The sequence below is a fragment of the Balaenoptera borealis genome (assembly GCF_965194805.1).
Source record: "Balaenoptera borealis genome assembly, chromosome: 8".
NCBI lineage: Eukaryota > Metazoa > Chordata > Mammalia > Artiodactyla > Balaenopteridae > Balaenoptera > Balaenoptera borealis.
In genome coordinates, this window is record NC_138865.1 from 9,932,343 (window position 1) to 9,947,665 (window position 15,323).

General features: G+C 39.4%; 2 protein-coding genes across 21 annotated transcripts in view; one reads left to right on the forward strand and one right to left on the reverse strand.

Moving 5' to 3' along the window:
* The window catches only part of HMBOX1 (homeobox containing 1), a 185,702-nt gene extending 184,904 nt beyond the window's left edge, over positions 1-798 (reverse strand). For 6 of the 19 annotated variants that reach the window (XM_082402831.1, XM_082402830.1, XM_082402829.1 and 3 more), the window contains exon 1: positions 476-792. The gene's annotated coding sequence lies outside the window, so the exon portion shown is untranslated. Of the gene's footprint in view, positions 1-475 lie in introns of all 19 variants that reach the window. The other 13 variants (XM_082402815.1, XM_082402834.1, XM_082402833.1 and 10 more) reach the window with 6 other exon arrangements.
* A 166-nt stretch (positions 799-964) lies between these two features.
* The window catches only part of INTS9 (integrator complex subunit 9), a 108,907-nt gene continuing 94,548 nt past the window's right edge, over positions 965-15,323 (forward strand). Inside the window, exon 1 of one of the 2 annotated variants that reach the window (XM_082402778.1) lies at positions 965-1,301. In XM_082402778.1, coding sequence (XP_082258904.1) covers positions 1,293-1,301 — 9 coding nt within the window. In that variant the 5' untranslated portion in view covers positions 965-1,292. The remainder of the gene's footprint in view (positions 1,302-15,323) is intronic. The other variant, XM_082402779.1, reaches the window with a different exon arrangement.

Consider the following 15,323-nt stretch of genomic DNA (forward strand, 5'->3'; position numbering starts at 1 on the left):
GCTAAAAGCTCCGACTCCGGCTCTCGAACTTCCTCTCCGAGGTCATTTATTCAAGGCGAACACATCACCCAAGTACACGTCACCCAGTTTCAAACACAGTTCTGCACCCCAAACAAACCCACACACCTCAAATTCCCCTCACAGTTTCCCAAACTCCAAACAAGACACCCCACCTCCAGGATTCAAACCTTCCGCCCATCAGGGAGGCAACCAGGAAGAAAGAGTTGGGGAGCAACCGACGCCTTTCCATTACCACCCCCACAAACTGCCCCACCCCAGACCCTGAGTCCGGGTCGCCCCCGTCGGAAGCCCCCCGCTTCCTCCCTCCTCTCAGTCGGGCCGCTTAAGAGACCCATCCCCAGCCCACTCACTTTCTCCCCCAAACCCCTCCAAAAAAAAAAAAAAAAAAAAAGTGAAGAGAAAGAAGTGAGGAAAGAGACTTGATGTAGTCCGGCTTCCAAACCGCTCGACTCACCTCAGAATCCTTGCTGAGTTCTCTCCGCCCGGCACAGCCCCCTCCCCAACGTCCCGGTACGAAGGGCTGAGGTAGGGAGGAGGGGAAAGCGGGAGGGGGAGGGGTGTCTTCCGCGTGGGGCGCCCGTCGGGAGGGGACTGGGGAGGGGTTGAGGCCGGCGCAGGAAGAGGAGAAGGGGGAGGGGAGGCCCCTATCTCCCAGTCTCCCCCTGAAAACCTCCCTTGTCTCAATCACATCAGACTGACTGTCTTTGTCTGGCTGACAACCGCCATATTGATATCAACAGCCCCTCTCCCACCTGCTGCCGCCTGGCGGCCCTGGGAGTTGTAGTTCCTGCCTCCCTTGAGTAAAGGCGCCGGACCAGGCGTCCGGAGGCCCCAGGGAACTACAGCTCCCGGCAAGTCCCGCGCCCATCCGCCTTCCCACAGGGAGGAGGGGAAAGGGGCGCCAAAGCCGTAGGGACTACACATCCCAGAATACCATGGATCCCGGGCCCAGAAAGGGGACATGATATCATGCTGGGGTGGAGAGGGAGGATGAATTGGCGGCCGGGATGAATTTGAGCTGACGGAAGGAGGTATTCTGAGAGGAAAGGGAGGAAAAGGAAAGACGACCACAGTTCCCATGAGGCATGGAGAGATGACTACATTTCCCATGATGCAGCCGGGGGGGGGGGTTGCTGGTGGTGCGGTGCGTAGGGAAGAAAGACTGCATGTCCCGCGATGCTCTCGGCCGGCCGGTGGCGGAGATTGAACCGGAAGACGCTTTCTGGGTCTGAGGAGTGGAGTGACTGGTATTGAACAGCCGAAAGTCCAATATGAAACTGGTGAGTCTCCGCTCCTAGGTCAGAGGGCATATCCTTTTGGACTTCGTCGTTTCCACCTTGGGAAGGGAGCCGTCGCGGAGGAGGGGTGTCAGTTAGGGACTAGAAAGTGGGGTGGACTAAGGAAAGCTACTGTTGGTTGCTGAGGAGTTTGAATCCCACCTCCCACCCCCGACCCCCCGTAACTGCCTGGTCTTATTCATTCCTTGGCGGGTCCCTTTGGTTAGATAAGAGATTGACTCTCTCACCTTTCTTCCCATACAAACTAACATTGGGCTTATGAACAAGGTTTGACTTGTTTCTCAGCTGCCACGTGAGTGTTATAATGGGTTAATTTCTTTCCACGCGATTGGCGCTTGATTAGCGTTTTTTCCTACGGTTGTTGAGAAGGCTTTGGTTAACATATGAACAGAGTTTAGAAAATACTGGGCAGAGCGTAATCTCTTATTAAATTTTCCGTTATAGACTCCTAACTGCCCTTGCTCTTCAGAGAAGGACGAGGTCAGGGTGTGATCTTGGAGGATTTGAATCTTAAACCCTGTGTAAGATGGGCTGAAAGGAAGTGTTAAGGCGTTCCAGTCTAGAGCTGTAAGGGACTGCGTGAGCCAAGGTTAGATGGAGAATGCCAGGATACCTGGAAAAGTCTTTGCATCACAAAACTCAAACACTTGGCTTATAGGAAAGCTGCTCAGGCCTTTGTTTTGAGCCATTTTACCCTGTGCGCACAGATTTAACTAGTTTACTCCAACTGTATGCAATTAGTAATAGCATAATTAGAGTAGAGAAGCAGGTGTGAGATGCTGTTTCTCAACCTTTTAAAATTCATGTTCCTGCAGCCAAGTGCTGTCAGGCTTTACTTTCTGTAGTTTTTGTAGAAAAACAAAAGGTTTCTTTTCTTAATTATTTGAGCATGCTTTTGCAGAGTGCACGCGTACGTACACACACACGCTACAGGCAGATATTCTCTGCACAGTGTCAGCTGTTTTCTGAGAAATCAGAGAAAGTATTAAAAGTGGATTCAACTCCCAAACTGTCTCTATCTACAGCTGTTTAGGTAAGGAGAAAGGCACAGATCAGTAAACCTTGAGAGTAACAATTTGCTCCTAGGTCAGTTTTGGAAACATTTAAAAATGCAGAATTGAAAGTCACCACCCTTGCCCTAAAGAAGCATGCAATCTAATGAAGAAGATACAAAAGGAATGATAAGTTATAATTCACTGTGTTCATGTTCAGGGTTTGGGGATTGAGAGGATAATGAGGGTGCATGGGGAGTGTGAGACACATCCTTGGAAAGGTGACTCTTTAACTGATAAGAAGGGTGAGTAGGCTAGGACCTTCTTGAAGAGGGTTCAGTTTATAGAAGCAACAGAGCTTGGCACCAGAATGGTTGAAACACAGGCCATGTTCCCTCAATAAAAGATAAATCACAATTGGTGTGCTTGGTGCAAAGGCAGGCAAGTGGGAAACAGTTTTTTTCCATAACAACTCATTTGCTGAGGGTATCAGAGAGTTAGGGTTTAGTTTACATATACTTTGGTTTGCTTTTAAACTCCTCCTGCTTATTTTATTTAGAGATGTGAAAACGTGGAAAAAAGTAGAAACTCACTTTTTTTTCCTTTAAGAACCATAAAATGCCTCAGAGGAAGAGGAAGTATTCTGTCTATACTCCCTCCCTCTTTACTTGTCATCCACGTAGTACATAACTAAAAGTCATTTGGTAGTTGATGATTTATAATGCAGAATATCTTTCAACACAGCAAAGTGGTTTCAAAAACATTAGCACATTAGCACTCAGTAAGTTAGACTTCTTTTTTGTGTCATGCCTCCCATAGAGTTGGAATAAATCCTCCATGGCCTAAAAATTTTAAGTTTGTGTACTGCATCAGAAATAGGTAGTAAGCCATATTTTGTATTTGTATCATGAAACACAGAAACACATTTTATCAAGCACATTCTTGTTTTGGAGATGACGGCTTCTCCAAATATCCATCCCACGCACAATCTATGACCACATCTTGTTGATTCTGCGGTTCTTGAACTGGTCTGTGTCTCTCCAGTCCCACTAATACTCCCTTTGTACGGGCTCTTTTCACTTGACACTTGGAATTCAACAAGACCTTCTAACTGGTCTCCCTGCACTCAGTCCCTACACCCTCCAATCCATTCTCTACCCGGCGTCCTAGAAGTTGCTTGAAATTGCAGAGTTGCCTAAAACCCCCCAGTAGCTTCCTTTGCCCTTAGGATAAAGTCTTACAATTCTTGACTTACCTGGTCCTCCCAACTTCTCTAGTCCTCCTCTCCCTTGATCTCCTCGTTCCAATTATATTGCACGTCTTCCAGTTCCTTGAACTCCCCCTGCTCTCTTTTTTTAAATTAATTAATTAATTAATTTCGGCTGCACCAGGTCTTAGTTGCAGCATGCAGGATCTTTAGTTGCGGCATGTGGGATCTAGTTCCCTGGCCAGGGATCGAACCCGGGCCCCCTGCATTGGGAGTGTGGGGTCTTAGCCACTGTGCCACCAGGGAAGTGCCCCCCACCCCACTCTCTTTTGCCTCTGGGACTTTAAATCTGTTCCATCGCCTCCACCTCTTTTTTGCCTGACTTATTTCTTCATATATTTCAGATCTCTGTTTAAATAGCACTTCTTCAAGGTTTCCTTGAATTAAGTACCCCTGTTATGTGCTTCCATGGCACACTTCCTTTTTCATGGCACTTGTAATTATTGGTTTTATGTCTGTCCTCCCTCTTGTGGACTCTTGAATCCCCAGGGCCCGACGCATTGTGTGATGCCACTAAATAGTAGTTGAATAAATAATTCCTGAAAGATTGTCAAGGTCTGTTAATATTCTTGAGAAAAGATTAAGGGGTGAAGTCAAAACATTACAATAAGCGATAACCACTGGAGTGAAAAAGAATGATTGCTGCCTTTTATGGAGCACTTACTGTGTGCCAGGCATTGTGCTACGGAGGTACTTGCTACTTAGTGTCACATTTTATCCTTTGACCTAGATGATAGTGTTCCCATTTTATAGAAGAAAAACTGAGCCTTCAGGAGATGAAGTGGCTCGAAGTTACACAGATGAAAAGAGTGGTAGACCTAGGATCTGAACCCAAGATTCCTTCCTCCAGAGTCTGTTGCTTAATGAGGGCAGGGACTCTGGTCCCTGGAACTCAGTGCCCAGCACATGCTGGGTTATCTCTCACAGAAACGAAGCCAGAGTGCAGACTGAGCGAAAGTTCATTCAAGGATATTTTTTAAATTAGCTTTAAATCTGAGTTTGGCTGAATTAAGATCTTAAGAAAGATTATTGGTAAAAAATTAAACTCTGGGGACTCCCTTGATCATCTAAAGGGCTCCATATCCGAGCATACCAGTTGAGTGCCCAGGCTGGTGTCTGTACTACCCAATTTAGCCTCTGTGATGCCATTTATAGTTCTCTAACCTTACCCATCACCGTCTTGGTGGCTTTTCACACACCCAAAGGAAGACGCTGGATGCCAATATAATGTAATCCTTGGATAGCTCCTTCTTAGAGAGATACCAACTCAAAGGATTTTAATGACTCTCTATAATATCAGGCAGCTTTATTTAACTAAGGAAAATTAATTGGCACCTTCAATTAGAATAATTTTGAAAGGAACAGGAAAATTAGAAACGTGTCCTCTAAATTAGCACATTTTAGAGCATGTTCTGCTTTTAGTATAGATTGAGCCTAATTGGGTGCACCCTGATGGCCAAATTCAGCAAAGGGTAGAAACTAGAATTCACCCGGGTCTTTAACAAAAGACCATGAGACAAAAAAAAAAAAAAAAAAAAAAATACTGAATACATTGACAGAAATTGAATTTGAAACATCATGGCCAGGAATTTAGTCATTAAAATAGATGAAGGTTAAAGTGAATAAAATGATAAGAAGCAGTTCAAGAATGCATCGTGTGTCATACTTCCTATAGATAGTTCCAGTGATGGAGAGAATCTTCTAGTTTATTCAGTCAACAAAGATTTTATTATGCAACCACAGTATACCTTTGGCATTCAAAGTTTTAATACTTTCTATTCTAACTATGACATTTGACCCCAAAGATCGATGACAGGGAATTATTTGTAATTTTGCTGAGGCACAAATTTGAATGTGCCTTTAAGATGAATGACAGTCCTTAGTGAATGAGCCTGATTGCCTCAGAATCCAGGGCTCTCTGCAGTTCTTGTGGCCCACTTGTTAAAGGTCTGAAAGAAAGGTCACTTAAACGCTGGTTACGTTATACTTTTTGAATTTGATGGAGGAAATTATATGCTGTAGTTTTATTTACAAATTTAAAGCCTCAAGAAGGCCTTGAGGTATATTCTTTGGTGGTCTATGCTCCTCTATGAAAATGCTGTTTCATTACTATTGGCTTTGGGGGGTGGCGGGGAGGCTCAGACTTTTAACTCACCATGTCTCTTAGGAGAACAGATGGAGCAAAGAAGTGGATTCATGGGCCGCTTCCAGCGGAGGACAAGTAAAGCACCAAGTGGAATTGTAGATTATAAAGAAAATATTGGCTTGAAAGGGGCAAATGCTGCTCTAAGGTCAATTTAACAAATCATTAGAAAGGGGTGTGGTTAATCCTCACCTTGGATCTGAGTGCAATGAATTCTTCCTGCAATTTTCAGACTTGCAGAATCCTTTTGGCTTCTTAGGCTTTGGATCAGGAACAGAAAATTTCTTGCTGTAAATTACAAACACTCACAATTTTACCAGGACTTAATTCACCTATTTCAGTACAATTGTTAAAATGTCAACCTGATTTCACTATCTTTTCTGTGTTTCTCTTTGCTGGTTGATTAGAGTGCCCTCGTGTGTCTTTATGATATAATATCATTTCAAGTTTTAGAAAGGTCACGTTTTATCATCACCACCTCAGTGTGATAGGTTTTTTCCCTTTAGAATGCTTTCCTCAAACTCTGAAAAGTGACATAAGGCCAAATCACATACATTGTTCAGTAGTGCTCTCAGATAAAACTGGCTGTTTTAGTCTTGGGCATTTCAAAGTCCTAATGGTTACCCTGAAGGTTAAATCTTTTATACTTAAGGCAAAAAATATATATAGCAAGGTTTTTTTCAGTAACAGTTGACTTGAAAATTTTATATTTGCATGTAATACATATAGTCTGACATACAGTACAAGCATGACAGCATTGCTGTTGCCTGTAACTGCAGTAGCACATTTGTTTTGTCACTGGCTTACTCTGCGTACTCAGATCCCTCTGCCATTTGCTCTGATGATCAGCAAAGTGTACTTGAAGGACAAGGGCCAAGAATGCATCATGGCCACAGAACTCAGTAAAACCTAGCATTCCAAATGGAAAGTTCTCTCCTGGCTTGCTGAATACCAGCAGAGGTCCAGGGGTAAACTGCTCTTCAGTCATCATCATTCATTTATTCATTCAACAGATCTTCCTGAACACCTGCCTCTTCTGTGCTATGCATTACCCAAGGTACTAGGTATATTCCAGTGAAGAAAACAGATTTACTCTCTGCCTTTATGGAACGTAAAGTCCAGCGGGCTTACTGTGCATTTCAAACAATATTACAATGAACTTTCTGATGTAGTGATATTGTTGGGCCCTGGCTCAAGTAGTTTTTGAATATAATGGTTCAAAATGTATTTAATTGTATCCTAGAAGATGCCTTCTTAAAATTGTAACAGACCTGGCCAATTTGCCCACTGGTTTACCATTGTACCAGTAATGTATGAGAATACATTTCCCCACTCTTGCCAGGGATGCCATCTGTTTCTTTACTCTTACTATGTGTCTTACTAATGTAACCATCTTCTTTCATCAATCCTCACACCCTCTTGTCTCTTAGACTTTGGCTATATTTAGTAAAAGGTCCTTACAGTAGTGATGTATGGATGTGGGAAAATGTACCAAAAAGAGGAGCAGATTTCTTCAGATAAAAAAGTGGTGCCGTGAGAATCTTTAAAAGGAATTTTTCAAAGAACCTCTGGTGTTGCTTTGAAAATGCTGGTGCGTGGGAGCAGTAGTTGTTACTATAAGTATTATGGGGTCCAGCAGATTGGAGAGGCAGCTGGGTCAAGTGTGTGTAAATGGCAGAGGAGACCCCCGTGCCCCCCAGAAAGGAAAGGGATGACCGGTGAGATGAAGCTAGGAGTTGGCGTATCAGGAAGGGCTAAACTAAGTCAGAAGGGCAGATGTCAGAATTTGCAGAGATCCTGAGAAAAGGCAAGAATGCTAACAGAAGATGAAGGGGAATAGGAAAGACTGTAGGAGAAAGGAGTTAGCTTGAAAGCCCCAAGGGGCTCGGTGATCAAGACAAAACTGTGGTGGGAATTTTACTGTGAGGAAGACAGGAAGTTTAAATTGCCCCTGATTGACCATATAAGCTGAAGGAAATGCCCTAAGGGTCTAAAACATTTTAATTTATTGAAAGCACAGCTGAATGAACTTTAGCTCTCTCAAGGATAGATAATCAGATAGATAATGTTCAAGAAAGCCATTCTTTAATAGGAATTGTAAAACTAACACCCTTTTTGCCCTTAAGGTGCAGTTTATTTTTCATCACTCATGCTTATGAATGGGGTGGGGGAACGTGAATAATAAAAGGTCTTGCATAATCTATTCTTCAGATTTATGGCCTAAGCAGAGATTGGCTTTTCCTAAATATAGTATTTCTGCATTTTTCTATTCCAGTAAAATAGAGAAAGGCATAATTAGATGTTCTAATTTAATGTCTTCCTTCTCGTATGTTTTTTTCAGTGTATGAAAATACAGGTAAACAAGAAGTAGTATTAATAATGTAAAGGATATTATTATAATTGTTACTTTTTTTTACATTTTTTAAATAGCTTTATTGAGGTATAATTAACATACCACAAAACTCATACATTTAAAAGGTACATTGCAGTGACTTTTTGTAAATTTACAGAGTTATACAACAATCACCACAATCCAGTTTTAGAATATTTTCATTACTCCAAAAAGATCCCTTGTGCCCATTAGCAATCCCCATAACTACCTCCAGGCCCAGGCAACCACTAATCTATCTTCTGTCTTGTAGATTTGCCCTTTCTGGTCATTTCATATGAATTGATTCATGCAATATGCAGTCTTCTGTGTCTGACTTTTCATTTAGCATAATGTTTTTGAGGTTCATCCATGCTGTAGCATGTATTGCTCAGTAATATTCTATATAAATATGTCACATTTTGCTTATCCAGGTACCAGTTGATAGACATCTGGACTGTTTCCACTTTGGGGCTATTAATATTGTGTGGACATAAGTTTTTATTTCTGATTTCTCCATGTTTTCATTGCTTTGTCTTTCATGATTACACTGACTAGAACCTCCAATACAATATTGAATAGAAGTGGTGCAAGCAATGGTGCCAGTCTTTTTTCCCCTTCCCAATCGTAGGGAGAAAGCATTCAGTCTTTCACCACTGAATACAATATGAGCTGTAGGTTTTTCATAGTTGCCCTTTATCAAGTTGATGATGTTCCCTTCTGTTCCTGGTTCGTTGACCATTTTTATCATGAATGGGTCTTGGATTTTATCAAATGCTTTTCCTTTGTGTATCAAGATGATCATATGGTTTTTGTCCTTTATTATATTAATATAGTATATTAACTTAGTTGAATTTTTAATGTTAAATCAACTTGCATTCCAGGCATAATTCCCAGTTGGTCATGATGTAGAATCCTTTGTAGATATTGCTGGATTTAGTTTGCTGTTATTTTGTTGATGATTTTTGCATATATATATATATATATATATATATATATATATATTCATGAGAGAAATTGGTCTGTAGTTTTCTTATGATGTCTTTGTCTGGCTTTCGTATCAGTAATATTGTTCTCATAGAATGAGCTGGGAAATGTTCTCTCCTCTATATTCCAGGAGAGTATGTGTGAAGAATTGGTATTTCTCTTTAAATGTTTGATAGAATTCATCAGTGAAGCCATCTGGGCCTGGGCTTTTCTGGGAAGATTTTTAAATGACTAAGTCAATTTCTTTACCTGCTATAAGTCTCTTCAGATTTTCTCTTTGTGCATTACATTTTTAAAAAATTGTGATAAAATATACACAACATAAAATTTACTATTTTAACCATTCTTAAGTATACAGTCCAGTGACATTACATTCACATTGTTGTGCAGCCATCACCACCATCCATTTCCAGACATCACTTAGCATAATATCATCAAGGTTCATCCATGTTGTAGCCTGTGTCAAAATTTCCTTCCTTTTTAAGGCTGAATAATATTCTGTTGTACACCACATATGTTTTATCCATTCATCTGTCAATAGACACTTGGGTTGTTTTCACCTTTTGGTTGTGTGACTAAAGCTGCTGTGAGCATGGATGTACAAATATCTGTTCAAGTCTCTGCTTTCACATTTTTTTGGTATATACCCAGAAGTTGAATTGCTGGATCATACAGTTATTCTAATTTAATTTTCTGAGGAACCAACATACTGTTGTCTGTTTTTTACATTCCCACCAGCGATGCACAGGGGTTCTGATTTCTCCACATCTTCACCGCTCGTCAACACTTTTCATTTTATCTTTGTTCGTTTAGATAATAGCTATCCTAATGGATGTGAAGTAGTATCTCAGTAAGGTTTTGATTTACATTTCCCTAATGATTGGTGATGTTGAGCGTCTTTTTGTGTTTCTTAAAATAGGTAATACATGCACATTGTTTAATTTAAAAAATATCTGTACACAAGTTTTAAAAAAAAAGAGACAGAGAAAAGATCCTGTGCCACCTTTATCTTCCTCCCCAAGAGCAATCTCAGTTGTCAGTTTCTTGTGGATCCTTCAGAGATATTCCGTGGAAATATACACATGTGTGTAATTTCCATCCCTTTTTTGTTTTTTATGTAAATAGTGAGATACTGCCCACACTAGTTTTGCATATTCCTTTTTCTTTTTTAAGTTAGAAATGCATTTTAGAGATAATTTCATGTAAACATTTAGAACAGCTTCATTTTATAAAACACAGCATATCCACACCTAATTGAGTCTGTGTTTGACAAGATCCTGGGTCATTTGTTTTCATGTTACTTTCATTCTAAACAATGAAATAGTTTCAGTACTCCTTTCAAAAAAAAATTTTTTTTAATATTTGTAACAGACACTTTGTCTTTTCATTGTCTAAAGGAGGAGTTTAGAATCATGGATGTTAGGCTGGAAGGTAGAGTTCTCCTTCCTCCACGTACATCCCTCCCAACTATTTGAGTATCATTCATTGTTACTTAAAGTTTAGGGCATGGTTTTTGTTGCTAATATAATACATAACATGTGAAATTAGTGTCAGCACGGCTCAAAAATATGTTCAAACTATTGCTAGAAAAAAAGTCAGTTGCACAGTGTTTTGTTATTTAGGTATACTGTAATTTACCTAACCAAACCTTCCTCTGTGAGCATGAGGTTGTTTCCAGTCTTTAGCGATTAGAAATCACGTCGCATAGATAATCTCTTTTGTGAGCATTTTTGGAAGTATATCTGTAGGATATATGTCAAAGGGCATATGCATTTTTTATTTCATTTTATCGCCAAAACGCCCCCATCGCGACTTAGCAGATTACACTCTTGCCAGCAGCATATCCCAACTCACCACTACAGTGTTATCATTAAGCTATCTTATTTTTTTCTCCTGGGAAAGTGAAAAAAATGGTATGTCATTATACTTTTTTATGTTATTTTTCTCTCATTATGTATAAGACGTGGAACATCTTTTCATATGTGTAGAAAAGCACCTATATTTCCATTTCCTTTTCATCTCTCTTTTCCCCTACTTGATCTATTACTACACTGCTAAACTCTTTTACCTTCTGTAGCTCTAGAGTGTATTTTAATATCTTGTAGTACTTGTTCCCACTCATTGTTCCTCACTTCAGAATTTTCCAGACTACTCTCCTTTATTTTTCATATAAAATTTAGAATTATTAGTTTCCAATAAAATCCTTTTCATATTTTGCTTGGAATCAGGTTAAATTTACAAAATTTAAGGAGAGAATTGACTTATTTCTTTCACCATATCATTGAGTCTAAGAACAAGAAATGTCTTTTCCTTTATTTAAATCTGTTTTTAAGCATATCTTTTTGGTTGTTACTGTAACTGGAATCTTTTCCTACATTGTTTACTTATAAGAAGGGTATTTCTTTTTTGCATTCTCTACACAGCCCTATGCTGAACTTTCTTATTTTAATATTTAGTAGTCTTTCCATTTAATTCTCTTAGGTTTTTAGGTGTATAACTTTGCAGAAAGTTTTTTTAACCTCATTTTTTTTTTCCTGTGGTGTAATTACATTGGCTTATACTTCCAGAATAGTTTGGAATAGGAGTGGTGGTGGTAGACATCTGTGTTCTATTTCTGATGTGAGTGGACATGATGCTTGAACTCAACATGGCACTGTTACATTGACTTCTGGCTTGAAATTTTTGTATATTTTAATTTACATACTACAACTGCTTTCTTGCTCCAAAATTTTCTAGTCACTAAAAAAAGTGAGATTGTTTCACATAGCCCAACAGTAAGTTATTTTCTAAGAGGAAGATCTATTTGTGTTGTATTGTTTGTTCTAGGCAGTTAATTATATCTTGCAAGCCATTTCCAGACTTTTGAGAAAACAATGGTTTTTATAACTTAAAGTCTTAGGTGGTACGTAGCAGACTTGTAGAAGTAAAAGACTTCTATGACCTTAAAAGAAAATTGGAAGGTTTCCTTGGAAAACAGAACAGCCAGAAATAGTTTCTCTCTTTCTGTACTTAAGAGACAGGCCTGATAAAGGCAAGAAATGTAAACAAATTGTCTGTTAAAATAAACATAATTACCACACCGAAAAAAAAAAAATCTGTAGAAACAAAAAGGGATTCAGAGCCCTAGGCAGTGGCTTATTTATTTTAAACTGTATTTGAGTCAAGCTGCATAGATCCAATAGGAAGAAACTGTTGATGAACAACTGTGTGATAGTTAAAACTAACAGATAAGAGAAGCCGTATCAAAAATCCATCGTTTGGCTCTAATTGTATAGCCAATGAATGTTATTAAATGCCTATCTGGTACAAAACCTCCTTTTGTGCTGTGGAGCAAACTAAAGATGAGTAAGACATAGACCTTACCTCTCAGTAACTCACTATTCAACAAACCATAGATAAGTTGTACTGTGTATACTATTGATGTATGTGACTGAGTGTATGGGGTTTTAGTGACAGACTGTGATAAAGGCAATAGTAACATCAGGATTATGAAAGATGAATTCCAACCAGAGAATCAAAGTTTCCTAGAGAAGTAAAATTTGAGCTGGCCTTGGAAAGTACCTTGGCTGACAAATATATCGGAGGAGGAACATGGTGGTCTTATTCCAGGTGGATGGAACAGTTAAATTTAGAAGGATTTGGATTATGTTCATAGTTCCTACCCTCTTCCCTGCCACCCCCCCCCCCCCCACAAAATAGTAATAATAATAGTAGGAGTGAGAGGAAACTTTGAGAGGTGATGGATACGTTTATAAACTTGATGGTGGTGATGGTTTCATGGATGTATACTTATCCCCAGGCTGAGCAACTTATTTACGTTAAATACATACATCTTTTCACATGTCAGTCACACCTCAACAGAGTGGTTTTTAAAAAGATTTGGAAGTGGGGTGTTCAGTTTTCCCATAATGTGCATATGCACTTTATATGTTTTTTGCTCTGTAGCAGTGTGTACAAAAATAGACACATTTCTGTCTTCTCATATTCTCCTAATTCATTACTTTAGAATATCAACATTTTTATTATATGTGTGTTGTTAACATCTGAAAGGTTTGTACGTGTGTTTGGAGCTCTAGCTCACTGCAGTTGGGACCTTGCTGAGTGTATTAGGAACGAAAGTTAGAAAGGTAGATTGATGCCACAGTGGTGGACTTGGAATATAAGACTTAGCGGTTTGGGAAGTAACAAAATAAGGATTTTTTTTAAGAAAAAGTTTCAGGGAAGTTTAAGAATTTTTAAATACCTAGAGCCTTTCAATTCATCCCTTCTGAAACCTAGGACAAAGGAGTTAGAAGAACTGTATTTTACACACTTCAAAACTTTGGAATGTGAAATCAAAAAGTATGATTCATTGCAGTTACAGAAAATATTTTTTAAAGTGAAATATAATCAAAACAAGAAGCATTAGGGAGCTTAGCAAATGCATCAAAGTAAATCAAAGTCAGAATTACCTACTTAGGACAAGATTTTTCTAAGCACCTTACAAGGACCTCATAAACAGTAACAGAATTAATAAGTACGTCAAAAAGTGAAAGGGATCCAGAGAATCAGTGGGACCAGTTGTTGGACGCCATGTAAGAAGAGTGCCCAGATAGGAAAAAGGAGAGAACAGACACCCTCATTGATTCCTTGACGTTCACCTTTACTGAGAAAGAGTTGGGGAGCCCCATTCCTGCAGACCTGCTAAATGCGTAGAATATTCTTGGTCACATCAACAGGTTGAGTAGAGAGAAATCACCAGAAAGTGTGATGCTGTCCTCAGGGTATTTTTAAAATAACATTTTCAGATAGTAAAACTAACATAAATTTCAAGTGTGCGTGCAGTTTGATGAATTTTTATCTAGTTATGCGTCTGAGTGTGTTCTCTTTCGTGTCTGGCTTCTATAACTCAACATTTTGTTGACCTGAAAGTTTTCAAGGATGAAATTGTTGACTTGTTGGTTAAACTGTGTCACCCAGCTGTACATAGCAACCTGGTGGAAGACTGGCAAAGTGCCTGTGGGATTACCATCTCCTTGAAGTGTTCTTGAGGGAACCCTGAGATATTCAGCGTGGCAAAACCTATTTCTGGGCTAGGCAAGCTGCCGCCATTCAATGGGAGATGTCAGCTGAGACAACATGGTTTCTTTTATAAAGAAATCCATCTGACTAAACTATCAGTTCTTCAAAGGGACTAAATAAAAGAAAACTTGTTTCTTTAATTCACTTGAAGTTTTAGAATGCTTTTCTCAAAATAAAAATAGCTCTATTATAGAACCAATATATACTCATAAATTTTTTTCTGAATATAATTGAAAGATATAAAGAAGAAAACAAAAATCACCTGTAATCTCACCACCTAGAGTAATCACTGTGTAACATTTTGCTATGTAATCTCCTATGATGGATATGTGCACTGATATCCTTTAGTCGCTCTAACGCTGTAAATCTGTTAGGATCAGATTCAGCTCTGAGTGATACGAAGCCTGAAGTAACCATGGCTTAACAATTAGATGTTTGTTTCTCTCTTACAAAGGAAGTCCGGGGGTAAAGAGTCCAGGTCTGTGACCATTAGAGACCCTGGGTCTCCTGCTAGCTTGCTGCCCCACCATCTTCAATATGTGCCTTACTGTTTGTGATCCAATGTGAGTTGACCAGCTCAGGCCATCACATCCTTTTTCTAGTCAGCAGGAAGGAGGAAGGGACAGGGAAAGGCATGCCCCTTCCCTTTGATTATTTCTCAGAGTTGCACACAGACTTCAATATATTCTTTTTGGCCAGAATTTAGTTACATGACTACATTTAGTTGCAAGAGAGACTGGGAAATCTCTATTCCAGGTGGCCATAATTCCAGCTGAGATTTGGGGTTCTCCTGTGAAAGGGCAAAGGGGAATACAGATAACGAGACAACTTCTGTTACAAGCCTTTCCATTCTGAATGTTCGTGCCTTTCCATTTTGAATGTTCATGACCTCATTTTGAATCTTTTTATAGTATTACGTTGTATGGATTTATTCTGCTATTGAACATTTTGGTTTCCATTCCCTACTATCCCACACAATACTGAAGAGAACATATTTTTATTTACATTTTTTTGCACCCATCTGGGTGTTTGCTTAGTGTCAATTCCTTAAGTAAAATTGCTATATATGCACGTTTTAAATTTTGATTCAGTATTGCTCTAAAGACGCTCTTTCCTTTTCACTCAACAGAGGTAAATGAGAGTTTCCATTTCCCCACATCCTCATGATCAGTTTCTTTATCCTATG